Source organism: Phoca vitulina, unplaced genomic scaffold (assembly GCF_004348235.1).
Source record: "Phoca vitulina isolate PV1807 unplaced genomic scaffold, GSC_HSeal_1.0 scaffold10, whole genome shotgun sequence".
Lineage (NCBI taxonomy): Eukaryota > Metazoa > Chordata > Mammalia > Carnivora > Phocidae > Phoca > Phoca vitulina.
The window spans coordinates 42,142,576-42,157,654 of record NW_022589713.1 but is presented as its reverse complement, the minus strand read 5'-3'; the positions used below and the strand labels follow the sequence as shown (position 1 = coordinate 42,157,654).

Here is a 15,079-nt window from a genome sequence, read left to right as displayed (position 1 = left end):
GAGTGGAGAAGACCCAAGGAGGGAGCAGGTCTGGAGGGGGAGGACCCAAGGGAGGAGCAGGTCTGGAGGGGGGAGGACCCGAGGGAGGAGCAGGTCTGGAGGGGAGAGGACCTGAGGGAGGAGCAGGTCTGGAGGGGGAATGACCCAAGGGAGGAGCAGGTCTGGAGGGGGAAGGATTAAGAGGAGCAGGACCTAGATAAGAATTCAGAGGCTGAGCAGAAAGACTCTTGGACATCTCTTATTCCAGGTGGCCTTTCCCTCTCTGTACCTGTTTCTCTGTAAAATGGGGACAGGTGGTGGGCCAAAGGGACTCTTTGTTGCAGGCTGGTTTTGCACACCCCCGCCGCACCCCCCCCTCCCCGCCCGGTGCTCAGTGTCATGACCTCAGCAGTGAGAGAGATATGTCGGTGCCCTCCCTGAGGAGTCTGGGAGCAGTCAGAAACGTGCTGTAATCCAGGCCAGCTCTCACCTAGCCCAGCTCTCCAGGGGAACCCAGCACCTGGGCAGGTAGGCGATGAACTCCTCTGGCAGCTCTGGTGCGTCCAATCCGCAGAGCCTGGCAACCAGCCTTCTCTCAGATCCCTGGAAGTGCCTGCTACTCGTGATCCTCCCTGACACTCGGCTAATTGCATTCCTCCTGACGGCTTTTGCTTCTGTCCCTGCTGGAATTGTCAAGGCAGCTCCTTCACTTAAGAACCTGGACGGCAGCCCACCGTCTGGCTAACCCCCCCCAAGGCTGCCAGCCTCATCAAGGCCCACATGTGCCTTTGTGCAGATGAGAAGGCAGCCCCTCCTCAGCCTCTCACCAGAACCCACCTAATGACAAGTTGAATATGAGGTAGACTGTAGCCGCCATGTTTATCAGCCAGATGCCCTTGTGCAGTGAACAACCTGCACAGCTATACCTGGTGGCCTTAGCCTCTGAAAACGGTGGAGAGAAATAGGAGACCAGGTTAGGGGCTAAAAATGGAAGGGAAAGAGGGCGTGTTTTCCTGGGAAGAAGGTGTGAGCCAGTGACCTTAAACTCCAAAGAGGGAGGTTTGCGAGAAGGCAAGTGTAGAGCGGGGACAATGCCAACCCCAACTCTCACCCCTTTGGGTAACAGGACTGGGGAAGGAGTGTCCTCCCTGGAAGTATTGGAAGGGTCGTAGTTCTACAGGGAAAGCTGAAGACACCTGAAGAGGATAAAGACTGTAGAGTTAGAGAGAAGCCATCTCCCCAGGCTGGGTGGTAACAACCGTGGAGGAGGAGTGTTGGCCAGGCAAGGGACTGCTCATCAAGGCACCAAAATGTCCATGGGGGCTTAGTCCTTTGATTTCTGGTCTGCACGTCTTTCATCTGTGGTGTTTTTACCTTGAAATATTTGAAGAGACATTTTTTAAGAGTGACAACTAGGATCGATGTTTTGGTTGAGAAGACTCTGCATGGGCTGCATTACCCATGTCTATGGGTCTGTGGGACACCTCCTCGCCCCGCTCCACCCCCTGCATCGTGAAGCCCTAGATAAGAAAGTCTTGATGCCAACCTGAGACGTTTGCCCCGGCTCACTGGGACGGGGCACCACTGACAGGATTTCAGCCGGAGAGCACCATGGTCAGAGCTAGGTTTGAGAGCAATCTCCTCAGCTATCTCGGGGTTGGGGGCGGGTTGGAGGGGACAGGAAAGCAGGGAGACCCATCAGGAGGCTCCTGCCTAATTCCGGAGAGAGAAGATGGTGGTGGCGGTGAGGAAGGGTAGCTGGGATGGGACTGGTGACTGATGGGGGAGGGGAGGAGAGAGCAGCAGGAGGAAGCAATTCCCGTTTCTACTTCCAGTCACTGAGCTGTGCTTTTCTAATGGAGAGCCCAGGGAGGTGGGGGAGGGAGGTCAGTGACTTCTTTGTGTGACCCAGTGAGCCGCAGGAAACTGGGAGATTGTGGGGTTAAAGTCCCTAGCCCCTCCCTTCCCCCCTCCATATTTCCCTCTACACACACAAGTTCTACTGGTTCCCAGGCCCAGGCTGGAGACAGACTTTAGACTGCTTCTTGGGGTCTCATGGTGGCCACCCTTGAGAGCTCTCTTCAAGAATAGTTCCCTTTGAGACCTGGGCCACAATCCCAGGGCTCTACAAAGAGGCCACCCAACCCTGAAGATGACCCGCTATCCGCTCCCATCCCCCGATATCTGGGGCAGCCAGCCTTCCAGGGAACAGGGTGCCCCTTCAGCCACTCTGGAAGCCCAGAAAGATGCGGAACCAGGCTAACCCACGACTGTATCCCAAGCCTGCTCCCTCCTTGCTGTGTGACCGTAGGCAAGTCACCCGACCTCTCTCGGCCTTGGCATCCCCCTCCTTTAGTGGAACTTGTAATAACTCCTAATGGCTAGCTATAACACAGTCACATTTGCTGTCCCCAGCCCCTATGGCGTGGATGCTGATGGGTCACCTAATTCATGATGGCACCAGGTGTCTGCTATGTCACGGGCCTGGCCTCACCGAGCCCTGGTCCTTCTGGCCAGTGAGGAGCTCAAAACTTGAGGCATTGGTGTCCCAACCTCAAGGCTGGCTGATTTGGCCTTGTCGCCTTTTTTGACTTGCCCCAGGCCCCCGGTTGGTGGGGGAAGTCCGCACAAGAATCAGATCCTGGGAGGGGCCCTCGGTGAGGTCCTGAGATCTGGGGCTGAGGCAGGCCTGGTTGAAGCCTACCCAGGCTGCATGGGGGGAAAGCTAAGGGGCTGAGTGAGGCTGTCTCTCTTGCCCTGGGAGCCTCTCGCAGCAGGGCCGTTGGGAGGCCAGCACAGAAAAGGGCTGCCAAGTCGGGAACTGGCCCAGCCCGACACCTCTGCCTCAGCGGAGTCTCTCCTGCTGGCTCCAGGACCTCGCAGTGGGAAGAGACCCAGGCCGGGCTACTCCTCCCTGGCTGTCCCTCAATTCCTCGGCCATCAAGTAGGGTGGTTAAGAACCTCTTTCAAAGGGCGGCCAGGAGGATTTCCAGAAATAGCGGACAGGGAATCACCCGGTCGGGTGTATTCCAAGCCAAGCTAAGAAATACTAAATGCACATGCACAGTGACCCTCCCCGAGCTCTCAGGACAGCTCGACTCCTCCTACAGCTCTGCGTCTGGACACCCGAAACAAGTCCTCAGGTCCCCTCAGTGCAGGCGGGGGCAAGGTCGCCTGGGACGACTCTGGGGATCACACCTGCCGTAGCCTCTCCTCTCCGTGTGGCCTGGGGCAAGTGACCAACCTCGGGGAGCCTGGCTTCTCCAGTGGGAAATGGGATTCCCTTCCTCACCGGAGGGTTGAGGGGATCCAGTAAGACGCTGGGCCTCAAGTGCTCTGTCCGGTAGCAACAAACGAAGGTTCTCCAAACTTGCCATTGTGCTGGAGCTGGTGGTGGTGATGCTGCTTGGTGCTGATGCTGGTGACCGTGTTGGTACCAGTGCTGGCGACCCCAGTGATGAGAGCGGCTGGGCTGCTGGTGGGGAAGGAGCTACAGGGCGAGGACATTAGGGACCCTTCTTTCTCAGCTCTTCCTCATCTCACCTCATCATACTCTCCCTCCTCCTCCATCCCTTTACCTCCTCCTCCTGCCCCTTCTCTCTCCTCCTCTCCTTCTCCTCTCCCCCCTCCCTCCCACCCCAACAAGCCAGCTTTCTCCGGGACTCAGCCCTGGGTGCTCTTTAGTGAGTCCTGGGCTCGTCTCTGGCTCCCCCATTTTCTCTGCATCCCCTCCCCAGGGCTAGAGAGCGGGCCACCACATGGGTAGCCCTCACACCACAGGCCCCCTTAGTAGGTCCTGTCCCTTTGCTTCAGCTTTGGGCCTCTGAGGACAGTGGAGGATGCCCCAGCCACAGCGAAGTCCAGCCCCAAGATCCTGCAGGGCTGTGCTGCTTGATCCCCCCTCACACACGCCTTTGCCTTTCCCCGGCCAGGACTCCCTGCTTCTCCACTTAGGATTTCAGACCTGTGCCCTTATCAGGCGTCCTCCTTCCTGCCTCACCTTTGGTCCCTCTCGTGTCTGAGCCACGCTGGGTGCGGGAGGAAAGCAGGCCCGTCGGCCCAGGCAGACTGACCCAGGAGGAGCCCCTCGGCCCAGCCAGAGGGCACCTGTCTGTACCCACTGGGCAAAGAAACCCTCTGCCACACCAGCGCCTGTGGCCCTGTGACAAGGGTGAACACTAAGCTCATGACGAGGGTCACAGGTCATTCTGTACCAAGAATCCAGGCTGTGACGAGGATCACTTTATTTATTTTGCACCGGGGTTCAGTTTCAGACATGACAAGGGGCAGGGCTGAGCCCAGGAAGGTCTGCTCTGACTGTCACTCGTGTTGGAGGGTCCCTCTGGGCAGCCCTGGAGGAGATTTTCCCCACCCCAAGTCCCCCATGATGCCCCGGGGTCTAGGGCAGGGCGGCTGGAGCCCATCACAACCGGGGGTGGCAGGGATAAGGTGAGCTCAGAGACAGCCAGGCCCCACGCCTACTCATGGACTCACCCTGCTCCCAGCCTCAACCTCTCTCCTCTCCACCCCCGCCCTCCGCCCAGGCCTCAACGTGAGCCGTAGCTGCACCCACGAGGGCTGGACGCACCTGGAGCCTGGCCCCTATCCCGTTGCCTGTGGCTGGGATGACAAGGCATCAGATTTGGACCAGGTGGGCCTCAGTGCACCCCTGCCCCACCCCCCACCCCCCAGTGTGCATCCACCTGCAAGGCTCCTCCCACTCTCTCCTAGCAAGGAGTAAGGTTGCTGTCTGTGTGGAAGCCAGGACTCCAGGTAGGGGGGGAGGCTCCGCCCTGCCCAAGCCTCCTCCCTCACCAGACCTGCACTTCCAGGGGCTCATCCCCCTGTCTCTCCCTGACCTGGAACAGGAAGGGGGCTTTCACGAGGATGACACAGAGCAGCAGAAGCTGAAGCAGCATCCCCCGGCTGGGCCACCCCAGCGCCTTGTGGGAGCCTTGCTCCATCCCTAGAGGGGGCAGGCCAGGCAGGCCTCATCTTCCCATCTCATGCAGAGGAGAAACTGAGGGGCAGATCCTGGAAGGACCACCCTCAGATACCCAGCAGCCAGCCAGGAACAGGAATAGGGACAGGACCGTGGTCCTGAGTCCCAGGACAGGGAGATGCCCCGGAGCAGGTGAAGATGTGCTCACTGTATGGATGTGGGCCCAGGAGCCAGGTAGGGATTCTGACAGGAAGGTAGAGTGTAATTGGAGTCGTCAGCTAGGAGCCCCTCACTGCTTTGGTGTGGGGACACAGTTGTGTACGTGTGTCTGTCGGCTGTGACGTCTGTCCCACCCCCAGACACTCTTCTCAGAGCTTTCACTCCTCCCACAAGGGCAACTTCCTCAGAGGCCCTCAAAGCCCACCAGCTCCTCAGGCAGGATCTAAATCCCCTAAATCTCACTTGACCACTTGCCTGGACTCCGGCAGGGGTGGGACGTGGAGAGTGAGAAGGGAAGGGCCCAGTGACCAAGGCTCTGCATGTGTGTCCCTGGGGAGGGCACTGGGGAGGCATCCAGCAAGAAGCCCTTGGATTCTAGCTTCGTCCTGCCACCCCCTGAAAGGCCAGATTGCCCTCACCCTGCAGACCGCTGCCTCTGAGAGCCCACGGGGACAAATTACCCACGGTGTCTTCTTTGGCACCCTCATGCCCTGCAGCCTCTCTTGCTGCACAGGGAAAGGGCCTCATATGGAGTTTGAAGGGCGAGAGTGTTGGGCCATTGGGGGACCAAGCCCTGGGCCCCTTCATCTGCCAAGGCAGGGATGGGAGGCAGGGTGTGTAGGGCACACGCCCCTGCCAGTACCCCCTAGATGAGCCCCCCACAACTCCACCTCGGACCCCCCTCCCCTGCTCTCCCCTATAGCAGCAGTCCATGTTCTACAATTTCGTGAAGACCAGCTACACCATTGGCCACAGCCTGTCCCTCGCTGCCCTTCTCGTTGCCACGGCCATCTTGAGCCTGTTCAGGTGAGATCTAGCCCCAACAACAAGCGGACCCAGCCAGCTCACTTCTCTGCTCGAGCCCAGCCTGGCCCAGTCGTGCTCTGGCCCCCTCCCCGGTCACCCCCCTCACACCCAGGCAGCACACAATCCCTGTCCCCGTCCCCTGCCAGGCCAACATCCTGGGGAGACAGCAAGCTGCTCAAAGCAGTCCACCTGTCTCAGCCTAGTCCCCACAGGATGGCGCCGAGCCCGGGATGGGGCACCAGAGGGTGGGGCCGGCCCTGGAGGCTGAAGCACTGGGAGGCCAGGCTGCCCTGGGGCTGGGGTACCTGCGGGTGGGGCCTGCACTTGGAGGCCACATGCTGCCCCTGCCTTACCCTCGCGCGCGTGCGCAGAGCCCTGGACAGTGTGGTTGGGATGGGGGTCCAAGGCCCCTGCAGCCGCCCAGCTCTGCCCGCCTTGCTCAGGAAGCTCCACTGCACGCGGAACTACATCCACATGCACCTCTTCATGTCCTTCATCCTGAGGGCCGCCTCTGTCTTCATCAAAGACTTGACCCTCTTCGACAGCGAGGAGTTGAACCATTGCACCATGGGCTCGGTGAGAACCCTGCCCAGGCCCACCTCACTCTCCCTCTTCCCCTTCACCTTCTCACACTTGATCCCTCTTCTCCCACTTTCTCCCCCTTTCCTTTCTCCTCCTTCCTCTTCTCTCTCTCACCAAGGATGGCCAACCCCCCATCTGCTGCCATCCGCAGCTCCTTGAATCCCACTCCCCTCCCAGCAGCAGGAGATGGTGCTCAGCTTCCCCGGGAGCTCACAGACCTGCCCGTGCCCATGACAAATGCCTCTCCTGGGTGGGAAATGCGACATTTTATGGCCAGAGTCCACAACCCCCCTGTCCCGCCACTGTTGCTGACTTCCCAAGTGACCTTCAGGAACTCCCTGCCTCAGTTTCCCCATCTTGCAAGGACTTCCAAGCTTCCTTCCTACACCCCTCCACCCACCACCACCACCTGGAGCCAGTCCAAACACACAGCCCTTCTATTCCCTTCTTCCCCTGCCATCAGCCCCGTTCTGGGCCTTCCTCAGGAAGGGAAGTTAAGAGAGTATCTAAAGAATTCATTGCCCATCACTAAGGGGTCCATCTCTAAGTGATCGTGAGCACTGAGCCCCCTCTCTGAGTGCCCCAGAGCTAGGACAGAGAGCTCAAGACCAGCCCTGGCTCCCACCTATTTCTATAATTCCTATGGCCAGGGACTCATTGTTTCATGAGGGATGTCAAAGGCAGTGCATTATTTCGGGGGTCAGCAATACCTTCTCCCCAGAGAATAAACCTATGATGGTGGAATCTCGGGCATCTTGACAAGAGGGAGGGAAAACCCAGAGTGGCCACCCTGGCCAATCCCAGAGCTCCTCAGAGGATCCCACCCAGGAACTGGGACCCTGGGAAGCCAGGAAGTCTCCAGCACACTTGTTAAGGAGAGTTGCGGAGACTGGCTTCCCAGTTCATTAGCAACTATCTGAAGCTTTTCTAAGGCAAGAAGCAGAGATAGTTGTCCTGTTAAAGAGATGAGCTATTCTGGTTGTAAAGCAAGCGGGGGAGGATGGGGGACACCAGCCCCCCTGTAGCTGACAGGACTGGAGTGCCACCCGAGGAAGGAGCCTGCAGCCAGAGGGACAGGAGAGCAAGCTGCTCTCTGAGGATGTCTTAAAGCCAAGGGCACAGGAAGGAAGGGTGGGCACCTGTGTTCCAGGGAGGCGTGGAATCTAGAGGGCTTCCTGGAAGGGGATGGCTTTAAGCTCTGGCTCACAGCTCTTTGGGCTTGCTCTGAAATGGAAGACTGTTTCTGGGAGAGGACAGAGGGCCCAGAGGGCCTTCTGGTCATGCCAGGTGGGCCACCCAGAGCCCCTGATTGCCCTACTCAGGGATCCCCTTGACTCTCCCGTTGTCCTCACCTGCCTGGGGAACCCACTCTGCCGCCAGCTCCTCTGCCCCCAGGAGGAATGACCATCCCTTCCCTCTCCTCTTCTTCATTTCTACTTCCTTCTCCTCTTGCCTCTTCTCTGCCCCCATCTGTCCTCAACACTTCCATCAGGGCCCCACTCCACAGCCCGCAGTGCATAGCCCCACACACTCAGGCAACTCTTGCGAACTCAAGCAAGAATTCTCCCTTCTTCCAGCTACCTTCAATCCTTATTGCAATAAGGTAAATGAGTGGGTGGGGAAGGGGTTAAGTGAATGGGTAGGTAGAGGGATGGCTGAGTAAGTCGGTGCATGGATGGCTGTGTAGGTGGAAGGATAGATGGGTAAAACAAGAAAAATTAGATTGATGATTGGTAGGGGGTGGGTGAGTAGATAGGTGGATGGATGCATGACTGGCTGGATGTTTAGGTGGATGGATGCTAGTGGGTGTCTAGTAGGTGGAAAGGTAGAAGAATGGAGAGATGGATGGGTGAGTGCATGGATGGATTGATAGATGGGAAGATGAATAAATGATCAGTGGATGCATGGACGGTGGATGGACAGATGGGTGAGCTGGTAGTGGGCATCTTATGGGTAAAGAAATGGATAGGTGGGTGGGTGGGTAGATATATAGAAGGAAAATGAATAGATGCTAAACTGATGGATGGATAATTAAAATTGCAGGCTTATCCCAGAATATCAGATGATCTAAAATCAAGGATAATGGGAAAACCACCGGGGACATTTCTAAGGGGACAATGCAAAAACAACAGAGAGATTAAGTTGGCCCTGCTGCACTGTGTTTGTTGCCCCAAACAGACTGGGGGAAGGCAGGGGACTCCTGTGAGCCCCAGTGAGCCCCAGTGAGCCCCTTCTCTGTCCTCCCCCTGCAGGTGGGCTGTAAGGCAGCCATGGTCTTATTCCAGTACTGTGTCATGGCCAACTTCTTCTGGCTGCTGGTGGAGGGCCTCTACCTGCACACCCTGCTTGCCGTGTCCTTCTTCTCTGAGCGGAAGTACTTCTGGGGGTACATACTCATCGGCTGGGGTATGGTACCAGGGAGGGCTTCCAAGCTGGGGACAGAAGGGGCGAGGCCTGGGGAGCTCACTAGGGGATGGGTGCCAACCCTGCCTGCACTCTTAGGTCTCCCTGGGCTGCGGGTCCTGCCTGCCAGGCTCTTGGCCAAGAGTTGACAAAAGTCCCCCAAACATCTGACCCCTGGGCAGGTGCTCTCAGGCTGCAGCTGCATCTAGGGCTGATCTGTGGGACAGGTTCTGTGAGCATCCATTTCCCCTTCAGCCCCTGAAACACAGGGTCACTGCTAGTCTGTAAAGTGCCTCCGTCAAAATTAGAAAAAGATTCTCCCTTTGGGTGGACACAGCCCTCAGGCATAGAGCTCCACCCCCTCAGTGGAGTGAGTATCTTTGCTCAGTGAACAACCTATGTAACTGCAGGTGGCAGCCCTGGCAACCCACCCTTTCCTCCCTCCCTCCTTCCCTCCCTCCCATTCTCCCTGGTTCTTTCTCCTAAACCTCTCCCTTGTGCCCTCTCCTCTCTTTCTCTCGCCTTTGGCCCTGACAGGGGTGCCCAGCACATTCACCATTGTCTGGACCATCATCATGATCCATTTTGAAGATTATGGGTGAGCTGCCCCCCACCCCCTCCCCCTGGCCGCCATCGCTTGGGGCAGATCCCCTGGGTGGGATGAGGGGGACCTGGGAGCAACAGACTCTGGGCCTGTAGTTTCTAAAGGGTTTGGGGGCAGAGCTGGAACACCAGGGAGGGTCTCTGAATCCGGCTACGGACAACTGCTCTCATTCTCCCCCACCATGCCCTGTCCAGATGCTGGGACACCATCAACTCCTCATTGTGGTGGATCATAAAGGCCCCCATCCTCACCTCCATCTTGGTAAGGCCTCTTCCCACCACATAGAGATGGGGAAACTGAGGCCCAGCTTGGGTAGTCAACTTTCTTCAGGCCACACAAGAGATTCATGTCAGGGTCAGACCTGAAACTTAGGCTTCCCAGTGCCTACGCAGGATTATCCCCATCCCTTTCCCCATCAGTTCTTCCTCTAGGGTAAAGAAAATGGATTGGGAGGCCCATTCCTTAGAGATGTGAAGTAGAGTTCCCAGATGGCCTGCCCAAAGGGGGAAAAGCTAGGGAAGAGATAAGATGGACAGGCAGCAGGGTCCTGGGGGAAAAAAACAGGCCATCAGCCCAGGGAGCTGGACACCCCGGCCTCCCCTCTCTGACCTTGACCTCATCCACCAGGTGAACTTTATCCTGTTTATTCGCATCATCCGAATCCTGGTTCAGAAACTTCGGTCCCCAGATGTTGGGAAGAGTGACAGCAGCCCGTACTCGTGAGTATGCCCTGGGTCCCCCAGTGTCCCCATCCCTGGTCTTCAAATCTGCCCACATTTCCTTGAAGTTCTCCAGGAACTTTGGTGACTCCGGAGTCACCAAATAGCCACCTCCCTCTTGCCCACCTCCATCCCCATGACCTGGCTCAGCCCATAAGTGTTGCCTGCCCCAGGCCCCCCCCCCCTTCACCAGGGCTGCTTCTCCTGCAGTCACTTACCTAGCAGGTGATCTGACCCAGGTATGCACCTGCTGCCAAGCCAGGGAGCTTGAGAAGACAACAGATAACCTGTGCTTTATTCACACCATGTGCCCAGTCCCTGGCATGTGCCTGGCACAGAAAAGGGACACAGTAAATGCACAGTAGATGCATGCCTTGGGGGAGCCCCCAGGTGAACAATGAGGTAGCCACATTCAGGATGCGGCAGTCCCCAGTAATAATAACACCTGCGGTTTACGTGTCAGGCGTGTGCTAAGGGGTTTCCACGCATCATCTTATGTCATCCACACAGTCCCCTATAAACTGTTCCCATTTTACAGGTGAGGAAACAGACACGCGCTCCCTCCTCTTCAGGGGTCTGGGAGCGTATCGCCATGGCAGGGGAGGGCATGGTGTCCATGGGACAGTGGTCGTGCTCCTCGCTTAGAAAGGTGTGAGGGCTGCCCTCTACTCCCGGGAGGACTGGAGAACTAGGTAGGGTTTCATGAGAACAACAGGGCTCGAGGACAGAACTAAAGAAACATGGACATGGTGGCTGTGGGGAGGTGAGTAGGGGTCTGCCTGCCTACAGATGGGAATAGGAGATGGCTTATCAGTGCTGCGGAGACCGGACAACCCTGGGGCGCCCCATAAGGGCCTTCCAGTCCTGGGATTCTGGACTGTTCCTGGCTTGGCTTCTCTTTGGGGAGTCTTGTGCTGTGGTTCTAAGATTCTTGTCTAGAATGTCACGAGCTGCTGGATTTAGGATTCTATTCTGGAATCCTGTGATTCTCTCTGATGAGACTAAGGCTCACGTTCCTGGTGTGACGGCATTCTCCCCTGCTGGGTGCGTAGGAGGAGCTTCCCTTCCAGTCTGAGAACGGAAGGCCCCCGCAGGGCTCTGTCCTCTGCCAGGGGGCAGCACATCAGGCCTGTGCATCCCTATCCTCTGCTTTGCCTGTGGGGCCCTGTTTTCCCCAACGTACAACTGCTCCAAAGGGCTCGAATCGGAAGCAAAGAGAGCTGGTCATCACCAGGTCCCTGTGGGTGAAACAGAAACAGAACAGCTGTCGGCAGGCAGACGGGGTGGGGGGGAATGGGAGATGGAGCTCCCCGCTGAGGGGCTGTCAGCTCCCACTCTCCACCTCCCCATAAGCCTTCAATTTAAAGAAAGCCTCCATCTGTCAGCCTTGGGCACGTGGGATAGGTTTGTGGCCCAAGAGGGATGGGCAGTGCTCAGGATCTTGGCACGGCTGGGAACCGGGTCCAGGAAGGAGCAGGAGGGGCATTGCCAGCTTCTCTGCCCCCAGTCGACTGTGGGACCTCAGACCCAGGACCAGGGTACCCCGGACTGACTGCCAAGGCAGAAAAGATAAAGGCGGAGACCCCTGCCCCTCAGACCTCTCCCAGCCAGGGAACCATGGGCTCACTGAGCTGCCTGGACAGGCTCTGAGCTCAGGTGGCTGGGAGGCCTCAACCAGGATGAGCCCTGCTTCATCGGAGAGGGAGGATTCATTCAGAATGAGTATCAGCCCTGCCCAGCACACAAGGCTGGTGAAGGAGGCGCTGGCCCTTCCGAGCATGCTGGGTGTGTATTGGCGTGGGGAGGCTGGGAGAGAGGGCAGCAATTCCAGAAAAGGTGGCAGCTCCTAGAGGAGTGGACGGCAGAGAAGCCAGAGACAGGGAGCTGTACTAAACCAGGCACAAACTTGAATGCCCAGCATCCTCCCAAGTGGCCTTGGGCATATGTGGTCAGCACCCCAATTACAGAGACTTCCTTCCCAAATGTCCTCATCCCCAGTAGAGAATTGGTTTCTCCTGGATGCACTGCATTTTATAGCACTCAAAGCACTTCTGAATTTACGGTGGGCCCCGTGTCTGTAATTTGATCCTGTTGAGCAGACATTTACCCCACTGTAAAGATTAGGGAAACTGAGACCAGGAGAGGGGGAACCAGATCTCCTGAGGGCTGAGAACATCTCTCCCTTTGCTGCCATAGAGCTTGAAAGACTATGTCTCATCCTCAGGGTTCAGTACTGACCTCCTTTATAGTCTCTCCTCTAGAAGGGTGAGAATAGAGTTTCTTTCTCCCTCATGCTTCCCTCTAGGCTAGGAGAGCTGAGGGGCATGAGGGCATAGGCACTGCAGATCTGGAGCAGGAACAGAGGTGCACATAGTATTTCCAGGAGCCAGCAGCCCATCCTCACACATCCCGGTTGTCCCTACCTCCTGTACCCACTGTCTGCCCCTCTTCTGTCCCCAGGAGGCTGGCCAAGTCCACCCTTCTGCTGATCCCCCTGTTTGGAGTGCACTACTTCATGTTCGTCTTCTTTCCCCACAACTTCAAAGCTGAAGTGAAAATGGTCTTTGAGCTCGTTGTGGGGTCCTTCCAGGTATGAACCGTCGACGGAAGGCTGCATTCTTCTCTGGGCTTTAAGGGTATTCAACCTGGGGCCTTGGCCCCTTGCCAATGGCTTCCTTTTTTTTTTTTTCACTGTAATAAGTACTGATTAAGCACCTGCTGTATGCTTAGCTCTTCGGTTAACCAGGGGAACACAGGGGCCAGGGCCAGGGGTGGTACAGGGCTGGGGGCTCCGGGAGTCTGTTTACCTCACCTCTCCTGCCCCCTTCTTCCCCAGGGTTTTGTGGTGGCCATCCTCTACTGCTTCCTCAATGGCGAGGTAAGCCCCTCCCAGACCTTGGTGGGCCAGGCAATAACACTCTGGTTGGCCCAGGGTCTGGAAGCATTGATGGGATATGTGCAGAGCAAGGATGGGTTAAATCTTGCTGCTCCGAGTGTGGTTCTCAGGCCAGAAAACAGGTGGGGGCGCACACCTAGGACCTTGTTAAAAGGGCTGATTTCTGCCCCCACCCCGCTCCCCAGACCTGCTGACTTCGCATGTGCATTTTAAGACACACGCGCACACACCTGGGATTCGTGTGCACATCAGTTTTTTAAGCAGCTGTGTGCGGCGAGTGGAGGTGGGGGAAGGGAGTGGGCAGCCATCCGAGGCTGAGTTACTGTGGAGCCCTGGTTACAAAGCACAGAAATCCATCCACTCAGATGAGCCCAAATGAGCTGGAGGGCAGGGATCGGAAGGACGGGAATACAGCCACCCCCAGGCAGCACCCCTCTCCCTCCCTGGACTGCACTCTCTGATCATCTCTGCCTCCCACCTCCTCCCCCTCCCCCCAGGTACAGGCGGAGCTGCGGCGGAAGTGGCGGCGCTGGCACCTGAAGGGCATCTTGGGCTCGAACCTCAAATACCAGCACCCCTCGGGAGGCAGCAGCGGGGCCACGTGCAGCACGCAGGTGTCCATGCTGACCCGCGTCAGCCCCGGCGCGCGCCGTTCCTCCAGCTTCCAGGCCGAAGTTTCCCTGGTCTGAGCGCCCGGCGCCCAGGGGCCCAGGGCGGCCCCTCCCGGCCGCACCACCCACCCCCGGGGCGGCACCGGGGACGGAGGCCTGCCCGGGCGAGGCCAGCCCCAGCCCTGGGCTCGGAGGCTGTGCCGACCCCCCCCCCCCCCCGCCCCAGGCCACGGTCCAGACGCCCCTAGAGAACTCTGCCCCGGTGTTTTCCTGAGGAGAGGAGGGCGCGCAGAGGCGGGTGCGCTGGGCGCTCGGGCCCCGGGCAGATGCGGGGTGGAGCTCAGTGGTCAGACTCCTCCCCCAGGCGCCCCCTCCGCCAATCAAGGGCCAGAAGTGCGCAGCCGCTCGCGGGACTGGCGCGCGGCGCCGTCAGGAGCCATCCCGGGAAGGCCGCCGCGCGTCCCCTCACGGTGTACGTGGGACCGGGGAGTGCGCTGAGGACACGCAGCTCGTGCGCCTGAAGGCCACCCGCCGCCGCCACGGCGACAGGGCCTGAAGTTCCGCCGCGGCCGTCAAGTTCCTTTGGGTTAAGCATTGCCATTGCGGCACCTCTTGCAAGATGCAGTGCCCTCCCCCAGCGCCGCCCTCCGAGCTGCCCGCGCCGCCCGGTGGAGGCGTTCCTCCGCCTCCCGCAGGTGCGGCCCTGCGCGTGGGGTGCCCGGCGTCTCCCTGGTCCCCGCTCAAGTGGAGTGGTCCCAGGATGGCCGGAACGGTCGAGACTGCCCTACGGGGCTGTGGAAGCTGGGAGAACCCGGCTGAGAGACGCGCGCACTCAGTAAGGTGGGGAGTCCGGCCCCGACCTCGCAGGTGAGGAAGCAGCCTCGCGGAGCGCGGTGCCTCGCCTGTCACACAGCTGGCGTTTGATCTCGGATCTGACTCACCGGAAGGTGAAAGCACAGGCTCTTAACTGCTGCACTTTATATATCGTAACAAGCTGAACCCTCACTACTTCTCCTTCCGGCCTCCCGGCAACCCCGTTCCCACGCGACCCAGCCTGGAGTGTGGCTGCGGAAGCCTCTGGCCCGTGTGGCATCCGGACCCGAGCCTCTGGTCGTAGCTTCCTCCGTCGACCCTGCACCCTGTGGCCACGTGGCCTCCTGCCCGCGCCCCGGCTAGAAGACCCCCTCAGTTCTGCAAGCAGGCTTGTACAACAATAAATGGTGGGTTGAATTGGCTTGGTTTCTCTGGTGGATGATGTTCCCATGTGGCTTCCAACGGACAGCCGTTTCCCCGCATTCAGAGGAGGGGAGGTCTCCG

General features: G+C 58.4%; 1 protein-coding gene across 6 annotated transcripts in view; it reads left to right on the top strand.

The window, feature by feature from the left end:
* The window catches only part of VIPR1 (vasoactive intestinal peptide receptor 1), a 32,226-nt gene extending 18,313 nt beyond the window's left edge, over positions 1-13,913 (top strand). For 4 of the 6 annotated variants that reach the window (XM_032408896.1, XM_032408893.1, XM_032408898.1 and 1 more), the window contains 10 exons: positions 4,524-4,630; positions 5,844-5,947; positions 6,391-6,523; positions 8,782-8,935; positions 9,470-9,530; positions 9,731-9,797; positions 10,164-10,255; positions 12,716-12,845; positions 13,092-13,133; positions 13,649-13,913. In XM_032408896.1, coding sequence (XP_032264787.1) covers positions 4,524-4,630; positions 5,844-5,947; positions 6,391-6,523; positions 8,782-8,935; positions 9,470-9,530; positions 9,731-9,797; positions 10,164-10,255; positions 12,716-12,845; positions 13,092-13,133; positions 13,649-13,840 — 1,082 coding nt within the window. In that variant the 3' untranslated portion in view covers positions 13,841-13,913. The remainder of the gene's footprint in view (positions 1-4,523; positions 4,631-5,843; positions 5,948-6,390; positions 6,524-8,781; positions 8,936-9,469; positions 9,531-9,730; positions 9,798-10,163; positions 10,256-12,715; positions 12,846-13,091; positions 13,134-13,648) is intronic. The other 2 variants (XM_032408894.1, XM_032408899.1) reach the window with 2 other exon arrangements.
* The last annotated feature ends 1,166 nt before the right edge of the window (positions 13,914-15,079 follow it).